Raw genomic sequence first — 15,991 nt, forward strand, 5'->3', positions numbered from 1 at the left:
CCCGCTCTTAAAAAGCTTCCAGTACGGTAGCATGACAGTTCCCCATGACAGTTTAATACAGTAGTTTACTACTACCGATTTGAGAGTTTTCTTTAATATCCAATCTACATCTCCCCTGTTACAACTTTAGCTAATTTCTTCCTGTCCTTTTTAGCTAATTAGTCCTTGTCCAGCTGACACAGAAAACAGTTCATTCCTTTCCCCTTTCAAGCAGTGTTGAGGGGCCTAAAATGCTACACTAGAATGTGTAAGTGGGTATAACAAAGACAGCTAATGGACGCTGAACCCAGGTGAGGGTACCCTGATGGCCAGGAAGTTTGCATTACAACACAAGAATAAAGGAACCTGACAGCAAAGCCAGTAGAGGTCATTTAGAAACTACATTTGCTGTGGGCAAGGTTGGCCAACTCTGGTGCACGTCTGGAAATGATGAGCCTCCATAATGTTCTGACAGACCTCATAAATCAGTATCGTAAAAGTTATCGTAGCCAGAATCATGTCTCAGCTTGCAGCTTAAACACACCTCTGTTAGACAGGGAAGACCCTGCCTGTGGTCTCCTTTACTTTATTAATCCAGCTACATTATTTTAAAACAACAATACAATCTGCTTTTATTTCTAAATGACATCAAAGGTATATTGATGTCTACTACTGTATAGCTTGTACCATGCCTGGTCCTAAGCCTGTCAGAAATCTGTAAGAGACGGTGACTCACTAATCTCCTCTATTTCTCACTAAATCTTCTCTATTTCCTTTAACTTTATCGTATACCTCTCCTCTGTGTTGCTTTCAGTCAGGAGGAGGGATGAACCTGTTTGCCCAGAAGGTACTCAGCACAGTGTGGCTTTATTCCTGCTTTAAACCTGTGACCTTCCAGAATCCAAATGACTGAAAGGGAAAAATCTGTGCCACAGAGGCTGGCAATGCCAGTAGAGAGGCTGTGGCGAAAGTGAAAAAAAGACATTAAAATATTTTTAATATGAAATCCAATCAAAGAACTTGACAAATGTGTTGCCCCAGAAAAACTTCACAGACCCAGGTACTATCACAAATTCAGCGCCCTGCCTATCAAGCCCAGGGGCAAGTCCTCCTACTGCATCAACCTTCCCATCTGCAAAACGAGAGTAATGCTACCAATCTCTTAATAGATAATTTCAGATTTAGTAACAGAAGAGATAAATTAAAAGCTGGTTGCTGTTAAAAGCAGCACTTTGGAAATCCACACTTATTGCCTCGGTATTACATGTACAGCTGAAGAAAAAACTCTGTTTAGCTCTTTTGATGTCCAAGGGCTAAGTTTGTGCACTATGCCCAATATAAGAGATTCCCTTGAAAGTTTCTGTTTTCTGTTTCATTTTAAGCTACAGGTGACATCATCTGAGTTACTGAGCTCTTCAGCTACTGTCCTCAAAACCTTGGTAAAAAAAATCTTGTCACTCTACTGCCTCTGCTGAAGCTGTGCAGGTAGAAATGCGGGTAGCACTTGAGTTTGGATTTGAACTGGGACGGTCAACCTTTGCATTGGTAGCAGAGAGCTAGGATTGGAGTCAGCTCATTTATTCCTTGCTTTGTCAGCTTGGAGCAACTGAATGACCAGAGAACTGCGAGTACACTTTGGTAGTTTAGTGGTTAATGAGAGAGGCTAGCCAGCTCTCGTCACAAAATCACATTCCCAAGAAGAGCTGTCATTTTTTTGCCTTAGAGGCAGCCTCACTGAGTCCCAGCACTAGCACTGTCCCAGACACATGCTCAAACCATCTCCTTCAGCAACACTGTCACAGCAGAATCCCTCACCAGCACTACATGGACTATCTAACTTATCGTCTGCGTACGAACCTTCAATGAAGTCAGAGGCTGTGTACACCCGCTGCTTTGCATTGCTGTCTGCCTCTGGATTGTTCAAACTCCCAATGGCTAACTCGATCACCTCTATCAACTCATCTCGCTTGTCCTTCCTGACAGGTTTCTCTTCTGGGTGGCGTGTCAGCCCTGTTTCCAGTTGGTACACCTTCTGCAGGGTAAAGCTCTCAAAGGGCACGGCTGCATATTCTGTGGACAGCTTAACGCCACTGTGCACCTCGGCTTTGTCTATTTGGGAACGGAGGAAAGCCAGCAGGTTAGCCTGGACCTTCGCTGGACTGCTGTGGTCAAGTCGAATGTTCAAAGAGTCCGGTAACTGGTCCTGCACATTCCTGAGCTGCTCGTTTCTGCCCTGGAGCTCAGCCTTCAGCTGGGCAATTTGTTTTTTCAAGCTGATGATATAGTTGCGGTGCTGCTCTTCTCGCTCTTGCAGAACAGCTTCATATCCCTCCTTGCCAGTCGGACTATGGACCCTAGGCAAGGCAAGCTGCTCATCGTTGCCCTTGGGTGTGCAAGCCAACATATAAACGATAGACACAGAGCAACAGGCCACCACCAACAGACCTGCGAGCCGGGGAAGAAATACAATAAATCCTCGTCGGAGCATCATCTCTCAAAAAGCAGAGGGTAATTCCACACCTACAACAGTTCTTACACACATGCAGTGCCACAGAGACCCCTGGATTTGGAATACTCTTACACAGATGCATGTATTTACAGAAAATGGCTTGTCAGCTCTCTTAAAACATGTGCTCTGCTTTAATATTGAGCTCTCTCTGGTGTTCACCCAGCAGGACCAAAAGCCAAGCTACAGTGCAGATGGAACACCTGCTCATCCTCATGGCGACACCCACACTGCTGCAAATTAATCAGCTGGTGGCTGCTGGAGCCTGAAGACCTGAAAAACAAATGACAAGGGCAGTCATGTGGGCATGTAAGAATTTGGCCATTCAGTTCACATCCTTGAGAGCATTCCAAAAATTCATTATCATTTGTCAACTGTTCTGGTAGATCTCAGAGCTGTGAAGTGCTCGGTGCTTTGGTAAGACCAGAAAGGTACTAAGACCCTTAGGCAGGAAATCCTGTATTCATGTGCTTAATATTAACAACATGATTAGGCCCATTGCCAATGAAAACCCAGTCCAGGCCTCAACGTGTGCCATGCTTTAGAAATATTAGAAAGCCACCAGCAGTTACTTTCTGGTCAGATGTTAAGGTATCCAGCACATCTGAGCAATGCCAGCTCTCCAGGAAGTTCTCAAATCATGTACACTTGAATTTTAAAGCAGTCAGTCCCACAGCTACCGCATACATTTCAACTTTCATGCAAGTTTTTCCAAAATACCAAGTAGCAAAGGTGGTCCCACTAGAACGCATGAAGCCTGATCCTGAGTAGCAATGTGAAAGCCAAGAAACTATAAACTGTTATCAAGGCCAATCTCTATGACTAAAATTCAGTTTGACATATCCCACTGGATGCTCCCATTAGAAAGAAAGACTAAAGGGCAGGAATTTTCAGTAGCATTCAGATCAGGTCTTACTCAAAATCAGAGTAAAATATTTCCATCTAGGAGGCTTTGATCATTGCACACTATCATTTTAAGACCCTGTTCTGTCTCTAATTAGCCCTATTGCTAATCCTGCACCAATGCCTTACACAGTAGTAATACTGTGTTTTCCACAAATGTTCTCTGCCCAGGAGTAAAGACCACATAGAAGGCTTAGGGAAAACTGGCACAGGCATTTTTAAAAATAAAGGAAGTTAAAACAACTGTGAGCATTATCATTTTTAGTAAGACTTCCTTTGAGTGTATTGAAAAACAGGAAAGAAAAAATAGATGACTGAACATCAATATCACTCTAGCTATAAGTTATGTTAAAACAGTTATGTTGAAAATGTTACCAGTGGGATTTTCAAAAATCACTCAGTTTCGGCCCAAATCCACACCTAAGAAAGGAACTTTATCATTTATTTGCTTGACAGTAGACTTAGGCAAGGCTGAGTAACATCCTAGATACCAGTATGACACTGCATTGTTAGTATCAAAAGTATCAAAAGTAAAATTAATCCCTTCACAATCTTCTCTTCGGATGCATACTCAACATTATGACACAGGTTTTGACAACAGAGATCTTGTTAGTTATATATCCTTTCTGGTGGACCCTTAAGTAAATGCAGTTTATCTAAGAAAGTGCATGCTTCTCAGAATTATTCATAGGTCTTGCGTCAAAGCCTTTTGTAATCTGTGATACTTCTTATTGACTTCTACATGACTTTTTTCCCCCCACGACACTGCTAGGCTGTTACTCTATATGCAGCAATTATCCAGTGATATTCCTGAACTTTCAACTGCTATTCATATTTTATCAGTCTGCAGAGTTGCTAGAGAAAACAGTTTCAGAGGATGAATTGAGGGGGCTAGAGAGAGTTATAAAAATACAACTATATTTTTCTTAAAGTAATGCTAAATAGCTATTACAGTATTTATAGGATTCTCCAGAAAATGCCAGTGTTTTCAAAAGGAGAATTGTTGACATAGACAAAAATATTCAAGAAGCAGGAAAAAGGAACGGATGGAGTTTGTGTCCTTACCTTTTTTCAGTGATCTTCTCTTTGGAACATCTTGGCCAGCTACAGCTATTTCTCGGCTTGCCACAACCATCTCTTGTTTATCTTCCTTCTTATGCCCTTCCCAGAAAATGCAAGTACTATAAAAAGCACTGTCAACCTCAGAACACCTCTTCATTGCTTGCACATTTGCCAGCTGCCTACATCTTCAGTCTGTCTCCTGTATGGTGAAAGGCTGTAGTGGAGACCCTTCCTATGGATGCACTATGAAAGTTGGCCTCCTGCAATATAAAGGAGCTTGTCAAAGCACAGAAATTAATCTGGGCATTTCTAACTCTACAACAGATCTGGCTAGAGGACTGCAAGAAGGTAGTGTGCAGTGAGACAGGGTCAGGAAGTGGTAAGATGTACAACATAAAACACTGCTGTGTTTGTAAGCTTCACTTCACACAATTAGTCCATTGACTGGATTGGCAGAAGCTGTACATCAGTGAAAGGATTAGTTGTGCTCACAGAGTATAAACTGAAATTACATCTCAATGGCTTGGATAAACACACAATTTCATTTCTATATGCAGCGTCAGAATTGGGATTTGGGTAAAGAGCTCTTCAAATACTGACCTTAAAATATATGTTTGTGTATGCATATACAGCCATGTTTGCTCGAACATACTGGCCTCTGTACGGTAGCTCTTAGACAACTCTTTTTCCTATCTAGTTTTCTGGTTTGTAATCTCACCCCTCAAAGAGCCATCTTTAAACACACTTTGAAATAGTAAATTGACTGAGTTATTTTGTCCTTTGAACTGACATACTGACAAAAAGAAATGGAGGCCATGGGGATTTCCACCCTCTACATGGAGATTTTACCATCATGACTGAAGGCATCCTGACAAACAAGTACCATTACTTCTCCTCTAGTGCTAGTCTTACTAAATTAGTCAGGTAGCTTTCGTGGCATCGCGTTTACAGATAGTGATTCACCCTTAGGTAGACAGATGTTACTGTACTAGTACCTCATGGGCATGCTTGTGAAAGGAGTCCCTATCCATGGCAATGCCGGGGGAAAAAAAAAAAAAAAGTGAAGTCAGCATGACAGAGGCATCTCAGCTACACTGACAGTACCAAAAAATTAGGGATGGCAACTCTTCCTAACAACCACTCTTTTGATTTTACCAGACCTACACAGTTTCACACCAGTTGAGAGCCTGAGATGAAATGGAGACAAACTGAAATGTCATTTTTTTCCAGGAGCTAACAAAAACGCCTCTGTATTTTACAGCAGTCAGCTGCATGAAGTAGTATTAGTCTGTTTGCAAAGAGGAACTTTAACGAATACACAGTGGTTAGCCTGATAGCCAAGAAAAAGAACACAAATTCCAAAAAGCCTCTGTTCACAAAAACATCTTCAACCTCCGTCCGACCTGCTAGCCCAGCCAGAGGTCAACTCAGCTCACTGAGGTGCTTTTCATATGCTTTCAAGGAGCTAGGGCCCAGAAATGAGCTAAAGAAAAAGTCAGGTTCTGCCAGCACTAAAAACACTGTGTAAACTGCAACACCATCAACAATTCTGCCACAGGCAGGGAGCCTTTGCACAGTTGGAGTATGCGCACCAAACCATAAGAAGCAGCAAAACAGAAAGACTTGTTTGGTTTAAAATTTTGGCTGGTACGTTCCCACCACTATTACTCACCAGCATCTAGAGTTTATTAGACTGTAAAGCTACGTGAAATTTATATCCATGCATAAAAGACACGTATTTCAAGCCTGAATTTTGCCTCCCCAAAACCAAGCTGAGAACTGGTGCAGAAGACTGGAAGTCAAATACACTTGCATATATACACAAATATATATGTAAATACGTAATTCCCATACTAAGCTCTACTTGCCGTTTTATGTTGAGGACAGAAATGGGTAGCAGAAGAATGGTCACATCTGCAGAGCCAGCGAATTCTCAGTGCATAAGGCATGGATGATGTCAAATAGCTGAATGTTTTCATGTACTTTCTGCTGCAGCTTCCTATTGCAGGTAGAGAGACTGACAATTTCCATTTTAACTCAGAAAACCTTTCAAAACCTTCTGAAATCCTTTCCCTCCTCCCCGCCTTTTTTTAAGAAGGGAGTGAATGGCAGAAGCTGCAATTAATTGTCATGTAGGTGTTTGAAAGATCTGCACTGATTAGCAGCACGTGACAGTGAGATTTCACTAGAACCATATTAATCTCCAAAATGAGCTGTGGGGAGGAGGAATTGGATGCTTCATCCAGACTTTAAGGGTCTCAAAAAAGAGAAAGACACATACTGAGTCACTTGGCATTTGGCTTGAACCTTTTAAGTATAAGGACTATGCATAACACTGCAAACAAATTAGTCTGTTTTAAATGTTAAGAACAAGATTCGGGGCCTTCCTCACAGCAGAGAGAAAATCATGCCACTTGTCACAATAAAACATGCCACAGGGATTAAAATGTACTCTCACAAGTGTTGAAGACGTGTGTAAGGAGAATTTGAAAAAAAATCAGATTGCTCCTCAATGCCAAAGCACGATCTTTCACTGATTCTCAGCCCAAAGAATCGATCTTCTTTGTCATTTGTCCAGATTTAAGAAGTTGAACAAAAGGTTGAAGAAAGAAAAGAACCTGTCCGATAAACTGTCTATATGCACTTTTATACCCGTCCTGTATCATCCCTTGTTATTACCATGCCAATGCTCCCTCTTGGTTGACATTCACACACCCTGAACAAAGCACTTGATATCTGGTTTGCAATTGATAAAACACTTGAAATGGAGATAAAGTATTGTTAAGAAAATAGTGTCCAAGCTCAAAATACTCAACACCAGTACTTGAAGACAGTAGATAACTTACTGTAAAAGCCTTCTTTGTCTCTTATAACTTGATTCCAGAGTCATACTCAACAGAAAACCTCCATGCATTGCCACCTGTAATCTCCACACATGGAAATACAATTACACTGTTTCTGTCTATAATCAACAATTCTAATCTGATCATCTTCTTCCAAGTCAGTTACAACAACTATAGAAGCAGAGTTAAACAAACCAAGAGGCCCTGAGAAGTATTAACAGTCATTGAAAAATTATGCTTTGGTCTTGTGAGCAAACCGAGAAGTAGCCAGTAGCCAGTTTTACATTTAAGATACTGCTGTAGGCTTCTCACTCTAAAAGCACAAGTTTACAGTGTTACCTTTCATTAGTACTCTGGACCCTTGTGCATGAACTTAATTGGTTCTCTCGAATTAAGGTAAACCAGTTCCTTTACCTAACTCCTTTATCTGCCACACCACTTTGGCTGAAGAGGGAGCTCAGAGTCAAAGCGTATTTCCATTAGAATGTCCATGCAGATGTGGTCTGCACGCTTATGTAAGCAATTATTTCCCAAAGCCAGTACTGTGAAAGTCTGCTGCTGTTATATGTAGCCACCACTAAACACAGCAGAGTTGTTTCAGTATCAGAGACAGTTTTGACAGAAATTATTATTTCTTCTACAAAACCTCAAATGAAGTATTGGGGTTTCTTTGTCCTGACACTGTACATACATTCTGTGAGGGCGTGTGTGTATCTGTGTGGATACAAATACAAGACTGAACGCATCATTGCTTTTTCATCTTCCTTGTAAATAGAATGAGCTTTAAATTAAAAAAAAAAAAAGTCAAATCAAACATTGAACCATTTAAGTTCTAATTACAACTTCAGAAAACCCATATGACATGTAAAATTATCTCCACAAACCAGCATCATCATGGTTTATAAAAAAGAGCTATTACTTTAATTGCATCAACTCTCCCCTAGAACAATGCTATCTGTGAAACACCTGGGTATTTTCCACAGAYAAATAAAACAAGCAATGGCATAAGTTCACGTTAGTAATGTTGTTTTTGTTTGAGACACTTAGACTTTCATATTATATCCACAGTACACCATCCTTCTGCAAAACACACTAACCTGTAGGTATAGAGCCCCGCAAATCCTCAGTACAATTGTTAGTCGGCTGCACTCTAGAACACTTCCAATAGCTATTAGAGGACAAGTACAGAAGAATTGTGACAGTAGGAGTTCAAATATCCACCTTTTCTTCAGAAATTCCTGAACCTGCCCAGATTGTTTCCCCATGAGTCACCAGGCGTACATAGTGTTTCAAAGCTGTAGCTGCAACAAAGGAAGGCAGGCAAAATGCTCTGCTCAACACAAGGAAACATAACCTTGTCCGCTTCCTCTCATGTAGTAACCAAAAATGCCAGAAAGCATTGGCTCTGGAAGCCGATGTGTGTGCAAACTTTTCTGGAAGCTGCCATTACTCACTCTGTTTATCCTCTATCAGAGAATGTTACAGCTCACATCCCCTGTCAAACTCCCAAGACAAAATGCCGAGAACAGATGACAAGTGTGCACTGTTGCTTCAGAGATGCTGTGCCTCACACATACTGACTCTGTGCTAACACAAGAGAGAAACAATTATGATGCTTCTCTCTTAGGACTATTTCTCATTGGCAAGCTCTGATCTGAAGGTTTAGGAAGGCTGCTGCTCCAAAAGTGTTTTTAACTTTGCTAAAACAGAGATGACAAACGTGCATTTGGCTTGACGTGGAGTTCAGCCTGATCTCTTAAAGAGTAAATTAACAAACTGACATAGTTGCCAGTCGTAAGAATTAACCATTGTGCTGGACAGCTAAGATATCCAACTGTTATCTATCTTTGCTAGAAAACTATCACCTTCTGGTCTCATCCTTTGATTTCATACGGGCATTAATAAATACCATCTCAGTTCTGTAAACTTGCCAATGAGGAGCAGCTTACCCAAGGCAGAGCAGGCTGCAACAGCCGTATGCTATATTGAGTTTACCAATATGCTAACTGAGAACGGTTGCTTTTTGCAGGGAACTAGCTAACAGAAAAGGACATGTTCCATCCAGAGAATACCTAACAGATACTACCCTAATTTATTTGTTTTTAAGATCTAAGTCAATAGCCATTCTGCTTATAGAAGGCTTCCAGAAAAGCTAAATTCAGTTTAAAAACACCTTCAAGCTATGTCAGCTTCTGAACTGTCTCAAAGAGTCAGCATCATAAGACGCACTGAAAATAAAACCCCTATACACATACATAGGGGTCATATACACATATAACACGCTAACTTTTGCTCATCCATTTAAGACAGGACTTGGAAAAATGCCATTCCTTCACTTTGCAATGTTTCCTCCAAAATGGTCAGTGATTTACACAGGCAAAAGAAAACTGACCACCACCAGAGAAATGAAGGGAGCTATACCCATGTAGGGACACACTAGGAATGCTCAAGATTTTAGACCCATTTCTTCCTCTCTGTCACATACTTTCTTACTTGAAGAATATTTTTGGTATATTGAACATATTAATGTCACTTTGTGCCAGAAGTCCAAGGGATCTAGCCAACTGTACATCCCATAATACCAGAGACAGACTTTTGATGAAATTTGGAGGCTGGTACATGTGCACGGATCCATGATGAGGGCCATGAATGACTGAAGGATTTAGCATGTACCTAATTAAGCATATGAGAGCTTTTTACCCCTTGATAAATATGCAAACGTGCGTGACATGTCATGTTCAAAACCAGGAAAATCTAGCTAGCCTGAGGTGCAGAATGGAAAGCACTGTATGTGCATTACTGTTTTTCTAGCACTGCTTTGGTCAGGGCTCTATATGCACGCATACATTTACCTGCCATCGGACTAGCCTTTCAGCTGAGCCTGTGAAGTGCAATTAAAAGTCCACCACTTTGAGCAAAGGTGTTAAGTAATAAAATAACAATGACTCCTAGCTTATAAAAAGTCATTATAACATAACAACATAGTTTTAAGAAGCTTGAACAATCCAGTCCAACCTGGAGACTGCCCTTTCCCACTCCCCATCAGCAATCTTCTGTGCAGTAGAAGCCTACCAGTACCAGCTGGACATAGTAGGCTTAAACTTTGGTAGCTCCAGTGGGGCCAGCAACACAGCAAGTTTCCTCCCTTTTGAATCAAGCATGTGAGGACTGAGGAGAGCAATCTGGCTCCCACATTCTACTGCTCTATTCTCATGGTAATACCTGGCCCTAACTTGTTCTCTTTGTTCCTTGTTCTTCAAATGAGGCTTGCTAGTTAGTTTGATACCAAAGCAGTACTTCAAATAAAATAATTAGAATAAAAGAGAAAAAAAATCAGGACGTTATCTTATGTGAATAAGACTTTCCCAGGGTAAAAACAAATACATGGCTCCCATTTAGCTTACATTATAAAAGAAAATCAAGTCTTAGATGACAAGAGGAGCCAGGAATTAATTGCTACTGAGACATGTTACCCAGGTTCTATACACAGCTCTAAAGCAAGTAGCACTAACAGCCATCAAAGCTCAGGTACCAACCCCCAGCTCTCCTGACAGGCATTTCTCCATCAGTCTGGTCAGTACAGACCGACAGGAAGAGGCCAGTCTCTGAGTCAGCCCCACATTTCCTTCCTCCTCCACGTTTGCACTTACGATAAAACAACACAAGCCACAGAGTCCCATTTAGTTCATTGCCACCGTTTTGATATGTGGCTTTGTTCAAAGACCCAACATTTTCTTGATACGTTGAAACAATCTCCTAGTAACTCTTTGAAAAGCCCAAGTTTTAAGTTGTTTCAGTAAAAAAAAAAAAAAAAAAAAAAAAAAATCCCCTCAGAGAAAGCTTCAAAGATCTCGTTCAATTTTTTTTATTCAGGCCTTGCATAATATTTGAATCTTGCCTACTTCATTTTTATCACTATGCTAGCCAGTTCATTCTTACTGGACTTTAAATAGATAAATTACAGCAAAGTCTGAGCAGAAAAGGTCCACGAAAAACAAAGGAAGGCTTTTTTACATTTAATATAGTACAGTCTGACTATATGATCATGAAATTCTTCCAAAAAGAAATTTAAAAAGACAAAAATTGAATACAATCATAAAGTTAAAAAGTATCTTGTAAAATACATCTGTCTTACAAAGTTTTACTTCAGTTGATTAATTTCAATCAAATGAAGACATTTAATCTTTGTGTGCTATTCTATCACTTATATGGACTTATCTTGAAATAAAATCTTTCAATAGGTTGAGATGGTCTACTTTGATTTAACTTATGAAAATATAGTGTAGTGCTTCAACTTTTCACTTCATGCTGGGTTTTCTGGGTTTTCTTGAAGAATGCCAGTATGGGCACAGGCCCACAAAAAACATGGGTTTTGATCAAATGGCTTTAAGACAAAATTATTATTATTTTAGTTTTAAGAAGAATTTCAAGGCATTTTTATAGTGTGCAGTTAAGCAATCCAAGTCACATTTTTAAGCGTTAATGAGACACCTGCTCAAACTCATTTCAGTGCCAATTTAAAATTTCAGCTCTGATCCTCAAATCATACTGAAAATAGGATTTAAGCTTCTAAGTTAAATCCTATTTAACAATGCTACAAACTATCTCAATTCAAACAAATAGTCTGGTATATTCATTTACAGGTGCCTTAAACACTAATTTAAAGCAACATAAATGACATCAGTCATCAAAAAATTGCATTTTCCTCACTGGATTCTAATAGTATCTGGGATTAAAGCTGTAGTTTACTATGGAGTTTTTAATTATAACTATTGCAAAATTTTCAGCAACTCTTAAAAACCAGCGGATCAGCTAGAAATGTGTTGAATGTTTACAGTTCACATAAAAGGCATCCTGGTTCTCTGACCTAGAGCTGATTGATGGCATAAGTAAAGCCAGTTTCCCTTGCCAGTAAAAGCTGGCTTTTTTTCCTCTTTTGTTACATAGGAGAAGCACACCCTGCAGTCAGGTCAGCATTTCCTGAATGGTTCCAAAGAGCACATCTCTTAAAACAACCACTTCAGTTTGCAATCAGAAGCAAAGCAAGACATTTCACAGAAACTTAAGAAATAACACTCACACAGCATGAACTTACAGTGTAACAATTTTCTTTTTAGCATTCTACCATAAAGGCACCTGGCTTGCTTTGATTTAACAATTCAGTCTCCAAGTTGAGGTAAATCCAACTTTTTAGGTTAGTAATTCTTTTTAAAGCAAGCAGTGTCCAAAAAAAAAGAAGCATATATGAAGCTTTTCAAAAAACAGTAATAGAAAAAAACCATAATCCTCATAACCTACCAGAATTTTTGAAGAAAAGAGATTTCCATTTGAGATGAAGCTTTGTGCTACTGAGTCTTTGTTTCTGTTCATATGGAAACCTGCCTGCAAATGGTAGCATTATTTTTTATTTTAACAAACATTGGCTAGAGTATGTGCTGGCACACCTAAACGRCCTAACAAAGTAAAAAGGGGGAATTGCTGCTATACCATTACAGATTCCTCCTTTCTCGCCTCTTTTAATACATTTCTCTGGAGAATATAGCATCATACTGTTTGCAAAGAGAACTCATAGCAGTTTAATTCAGAGAAAAATATTACCGCCCCCAAACCACCTCTCTTCTGCCTGTTTTCTAACCTATGAAAAAAGAAAACTGGATGTTTTCTGTAATCTCTTAGATGTGCACCTTGTGTCTTATTCACACCTGTGGAGGCTTTACTATCATTGTGTAACACATTCCGGATTATAGGACTAAAAGTTTGAAGTCTTCATACTAGTAACTGGTTATTCCTATTAATGTCATTGTTAATAAGCACTAACACTCAGCTGAGGAGTAAATACGAACCAAGTCTCTACAACCTCACACTTCAGAGATGGAAATCCTGTCATACTAATGAAATATTTGAAGGATTCTAGAGAAATTGGGTGAAACTTATATTTCTTTTATTGTTATACCTTCACCAGCTTCTTTTTTGAAAATTGTTCTATTAGCGTAGAATTAATTCAACGAGGGCTATTGAGAAGATGTAGCAGGAAGCAAAACAGCAACAAAAGATGGTGAACAACAAATACATCAATGTTTCTTGAAAGAATAATGGTTCTGCTATTGATGGGGAAGTGTCTCCTTCGCCTAGCTACAGTCAATTTAACAGGCTGAATTTTCCAGGACCAGGATCTTAAGAGTAAAAGGTCAAGAGCATTTAACACTTTCTGTCTTAGGAGAGGAAGGGAAGTAAACAGTAGCCAGCAACTCTTGGGGGAAGATACTAGCTGGAAAACGCTAGTTGAAAGGTCCTGTAGGAAAGAATGAAATCAGAGCATATTGCATCAGCATGTGGAAATGGAGCAAATTAAAAAAGCAACTTAACACCTGGTTTAAACAAAACTCACATAGAAAGGGTAATTTTTAAGCTTTAGGTAAGATCATGCACAGATGACCATGGCTGTTTATTCAAGAATATATAGCAGAAGAGAGAGTTAATCAACTCAACTTGAATTTGCATCAAAAGCCTGAAAAAAATCTGCCATCAGTAAACCTGGAGAAGCTGAGGGAAATCCCTGTGTATTCCAAGAAAAATATAGGTAAGAGAAGCTGTTTGACAGAATGGATCAGATCAGCCACTCATTTGATGTTCTACATTGCCTCCTTCAGAGGATATCAGGTGCTTCAGAAAATGGAAAAAAATACATTGTATCAGAGAAATATTTGTATTCTTTGTTGCTTGGATGGTCAGCCTATTCCCTAAAGTGTAAGTTCACATTTTAAAACAGATGTACACCAGAAGCATCCTATCCTAATTAGGAAAATGCTCTATTTCCTCATTGCTCCTCTGGAATCCACAGCCCTACTGCTTACCCATTTTTTCCTGCCTCAGACGCTTGTGTAGGATTTCTGGACATCACACAACCTGTACAGTGCAACAGTATGGCAACATCTGCAGTAAGCCCAGCGCACTCAAGATATACTTGGCTCCCAAATACTTTTGGAAACTGAAGTAAAGTAAGTTCTACACAGAGCTGGGACCTAGGCCTACAAGAACAGTCCTTATAGATTGGACAGTTGCTAGGACAACTCAGAACACCAGTAACAACATGTAACACTGCAGCCAATAAACCTARCATTTTCAGAAATACAGCACATATACACTGAAATATGAATAACAGAATGATAAAAACCCCGAAGAAAAGGAAAAAGGATATAACTAAAGAAAAATAGGTGTTCTTGACCTCCCCTTTGGTTTTATATGCCTGTTTCTGCTTTATCTGAAAACTTCTATCTCAGTCAAAATGTATAATTGATTCTAAATACATAAAATACAAAAAACAGGCACCAATCTGAGTTAACAAGCTGCTTGCTAGCTGAAGAGTCAGGCATACATCCATTATTATAGGTCTAAAAATAGCAATTCTTTGAGAAGTTGTTAGAACAGCAAAACATACCATATGGATAGAAAAGCAATTTGTCGATAAAAGAAAAAGATGGTTAGACTCTATTGCGAACAGACAGTTAAATAAAACCATCTTGTCCCAAGTTCAAGTAGCAAATATTGCCATGATCATCCACAATGTCAGAGATGCAATATTGCTCCATGTGGGGCCTCACTGCCTTTCCTCAGAATGACCAGCTCCCAGGCAGCATGCTCTGCTCCAGGTGAAAGCTATGCAGATTCCTACAACTCCTTAAGCACTTCTCCCAGTTTCTAACTATTGTTTATCTCTACATAGTAAATGTCTCCAGAACAATGATGTTCCTTACTGGTCAGCACTCAGCACAGTGGAAGTCAGATCCTGCTGGGCCCTCGGTGCACCTACTGCACCACCAAGACATCAAAAATCAGAAACTGGTGCATAATTTCTCATTCTCTGTAACAGACAAATACATCCTTTCAAAGGCTGTGGCTGGTCTACTGAAACTGGTACTGGCAATCAGCTCTGAGACTTAGTTTTTAAGTAAAGTATTCAGCTATGACTCCAGCCCAAAGGAAAAAGGGTAACAAAACTCCTCCAGAACCTCGTCAAACATTTAGCCTTCAGCATTAGGAGCCTAAAACTAATGTGTGCACACACTGTAGCTGCATAGCAAAATTCCTAAGCTCTTAGCAGGTCTTGGAATTTCACATGGATATGTCATTCCAGGCTAGAGAGAAGGAATTTGAGGAGCAGATGCAAGGTCAACACCTTGGTCAGGATCTCATAGCATCATTTTGCACTTCCTATTAGCAAGAAGTGCACACCCTCAGGATTGATATTTGAGGCGTGCACCTTTTCCTGGGTTGAGGCTCTACCCACTGCTCCAATTAATTCCCAGGTGAGATGCCCCTAGAAATTCATGCCCTCTGAATACAGTCAGTCTCCTTTTTAAGTGGGAAATTCTGGTCTGAGGATTACACCTACAGATAAGAATCCAGGTTGCAACTATAGGATGTGCTCTTCTGTATCCATTAGCATGGGAAAACGGGATTCACAGGTGTAACCCTGAGAAAAAGGGCAGCGGAGAAGCAGCTTCCTGAGCTGCTGAATTGCACATGAGGGTCCTTTATAACTAAGCAAAAGCAAAATATCTCCGTAATGGGTAGAAAAACTTGTTTTTAGGCAGCTTCTTTTTTCAGAGTAATTCAAGCTAAGAGCCGTTTCTCGAGAACACACCCCATTAGAGGCCCATGCAATCCCGCATTTCTTAGAAGCATACTTTATGGCCTG

The 15,991-nt window shown here is 39.9% G+C and overlaps 1 protein-coding gene across 12 annotated transcripts in view; it reads right to left on the minus strand.

Annotated features, from left to right (window-relative positions):
- CSGALNACT1 (chondroitin sulfate N-acetylgalactosaminyltransferase 1) overlaps nucleotides 1–15,991 on the minus strand; it is a 58,653-nt gene that overhangs the window by 18,478 nt on the left and 24,184 nt on the right. For 7 of the 12 annotated variants that reach the window (XM_085309813.1, XM_085309762.1, XM_085309843.1 and 4 more), the window contains 3 exons: nucleotides 6,319–6,467; nucleotides 4,454–4,710; nucleotides 1,837–2,758 (listed from right to left, as the gene is read on the minus strand). In XM_085309813.1, the coding sequence (XP_085165939.1) occupies nucleotides 1,837–2,470 (634 nt within the window). In that variant the 5' untranslated portion in view covers nucleotides 2,471–2,758; nucleotides 4,454–4,710; nucleotides 6,319–6,467. Of the gene's footprint in view, nucleotides 1–1,836; nucleotides 2,759–4,453; nucleotides 4,711–5,445; nucleotides 5,505–6,318; nucleotides 6,468–15,991 lie in introns of those variants that run through there. The other 5 variants (XM_085309781.1, XM_085309772.1, XM_085309790.1 and 2 more) reach the window with 3 other exon arrangements.

This window comes from Rhea americana, unplaced genomic scaffold, assembly GCF_003343005.1.
Source record: "Rhea americana isolate MKP2758 unplaced genomic scaffold, rheAme1 scaffold_107, whole genome shotgun sequence".
Taxonomy (NCBI): Eukaryota; Metazoa; Chordata; class Aves; order Rheiformes; family Rheidae; genus Rhea; species Rhea americana.